At 53.8% G+C, this 2,223-nt stretch overlaps 1 protein-coding gene across 1 annotated transcript; it reads left to right on the top strand.

Moving 5' to 3' along the window:
- LOC122381295 (zinc finger protein 84-like) lies at nucleotides 1–1,762 on the top strand. Its single transcript, XM_043365296.1, has one exon. It carries the CDS (start codon nucleotides 150–152, stop codon nucleotides 1,038–1,040), a length of 891 nt encoding a protein of 296 aa, XP_043221231.1. The 5' UTR covers nucleotides 1–149; the 3' UTR covers nucleotides 1,041–1,762.
- The last annotated feature ends 461 nt before the right edge of the window (nucleotides 1,763–2,223 follow it).

Raw genomic sequence — 2,223 nt, 5'->3', positions numbered from 1 at the left:
TTGGTGACACTCTTCAGAGTCCCCACTGCGACTTCAGCTGTTTGGGACAACATCGTCTGGACAGACACTTGAAGAGACGACACGGCCAAAGCGTGAACGGCAGATACAAGTGCAAGTGGTGTTCTTACGTCACCGACCACTCCGGCAGCATGACGCGGCACCGAAGGACTCACGCGAAAGAACGGCCGCACCGCTGTGAAGTGTGCGGCAAAACGTTTTCTCAACAAGTCGGTCTGACCGCTCACCGTCGTGTGCACACCGGTCAGAGTCCGTACATGTGTGATATCTGTGGGAAGGCGTTCACACGGCCCGGTGCCCTGACGATGCACGGACGCGTGCACGCTGGCGAGAAGGTCCGGCAGTGTGATCAGTCTGGTGCCGCGTGTTTAGCTACAACTAACGGCAAAGAACACAAGACACCCGGTGTCCGTGTGAAGCCGCATCAGTGTCATGAATGTCGAGCCAGATTTGTTACACGCGCACATCTCACTGTACACATACGAACTCATACCGGGGAGAAGCCGTACAGCTGCTCCATTTGCCCGGCACGGTTCGCTGAGCGGTCAAGGCTCACCACCCACATGAGGACCCACACAGGGGAGAAGCCGTTTAGCTGCTCCGTTTGCCCGGCACGGTTTGCTTATCGGTCAGCCCTCATTAATCACACGCGTATCCATACAGGGGAGAAGCCGTATGGCTGCTCTATTTGCCAGGCACGATTCACTGAGCGGCGGCATCTCACCGTACACATGCGAACCCATACAGGAGAGAAGCCGTTTGGCTGCTCTATTTGCCCGGCACAATTTGCTCAGCAGTCAGGCCTCATCAATCACATGCGGACCCACACAGGGGAGAAGCCGTATGGCTGCTCTATTTGCCAGGCACGGTTCGCTCAGCGGTCAAGCCTCACTGTACACATGCGAACCCACACAGGAGAGAAGCCGTTTGGCTGCGCCACTTGCCAGGCACGATTTGCTCATCGGTCTGCCCTCATCAATCACATGCGTATCCATAGTCCATACAGAAGAGAAGTCGTATGACTGCTCTAACTATTTGCCCAGCACGGTTCACTAATCGGTCAAGCCTCACTGCACACATGCGTACGCACGCACGCGGGGAGCGCCCGCACAGCAGTCCCTCATCTACCCGGCGCGTTTTTCTGTTGGGTCAGATGTCACCAAACAAATGACACCACACAGAATAGCGACCCTACTGCTGCTCCATCAAACAGACGCGGTTTGCTTTTCGGTAAGGTCTCAAGGGAAACATACGAACCCACACATGAGAGCGGCCGTACGGCTGCTCCATCTGCACCGTACGATTTTCGGTTTCATCACAACTCAAAAGTCAGCTGCTGATTCACACGGGGAAACGACCTAATGGTCGTGTATACTAAATGAAAATCATCCTTAACCCGCGTCCCGCTGGCGGTCCTGTATTTCCAGGTTCTGCTGGGGGCCCTATAACTCGGCCTCTGGGCCATGTATCGGCACGCCGTAGGCGGTGTTCCAAAGAGCGTCCAAATAATGAGAAAAATACTCTTGTCACTTTTTATATCAGATAAAAGGTAAGGTCGCTAAAGGTCAACAAAGGTGAAATTTGTCACTTTCTAGGTCAAACTTCGATAATTTTCGACAAATGGGCAGTGTGAGCAGTCTGGAACCGCGTGTTCAGCTACATCTAACGACAAAGAACACAGGGCACCTCGTATTCTTGTGAAGCCCCACCACTTTCCTGGGTGTTTACTGTTTGGCATGTTTTGTTAGATGTGCATGATGTACGGCTCTCCAATGAAACAGTGGTTGGTTTTGCTTTTTAGGTTATATATGTGTCGTAAGGGTTTCCCTTCAACGTGAAAGTTTCCCTTCAGTTGGAATCCCCGTGTGCTGACGAGGCAAATACAGTCGAGACGGAGACGCGGTCGTGTGCGGTTGGTGTGCGGTGCGTGCTGCAGGGGACGAACCAAATATCGTTATCGTTTAACAGACAGTAACGTAACATGGCGCAGCCGACAGGTGCTGAGCTAGTGCAAGACCTCACCACCATGCTACGAGAGCAAGCCGCCGCCGCCCAAGAACGCGAACAGAGATTAGTGTCCATGATGGAGGATCTGCTGCGCGGTCAGGGTCAAGGTCAGACGCAGCCGCAGGCTTTGCCAGCCGCCTCCGCCCTCAACATGAACGTAAGCCCTCCGAAACTTCCAGTAAGTGCAACACCCGCTCC

The sequence above is a fragment of the Amphibalanus amphitrite genome, unplaced genomic scaffold (genome assembly GCF_019059575.1).
Source record: "Amphibalanus amphitrite isolate SeventyFive unplaced genomic scaffold, NRLGWU_Aamphi_draft 000117F_arrow, whole genome shotgun sequence".
In the NCBI taxonomy this organism is placed as follows: Eukaryota; Metazoa; Arthropoda; class Thecostraca; order Balanomorpha; family Balanidae; genus Amphibalanus; species Amphibalanus amphitrite.
This window is presented reverse-complemented; position numbering and strand designations above follow the sequence as displayed.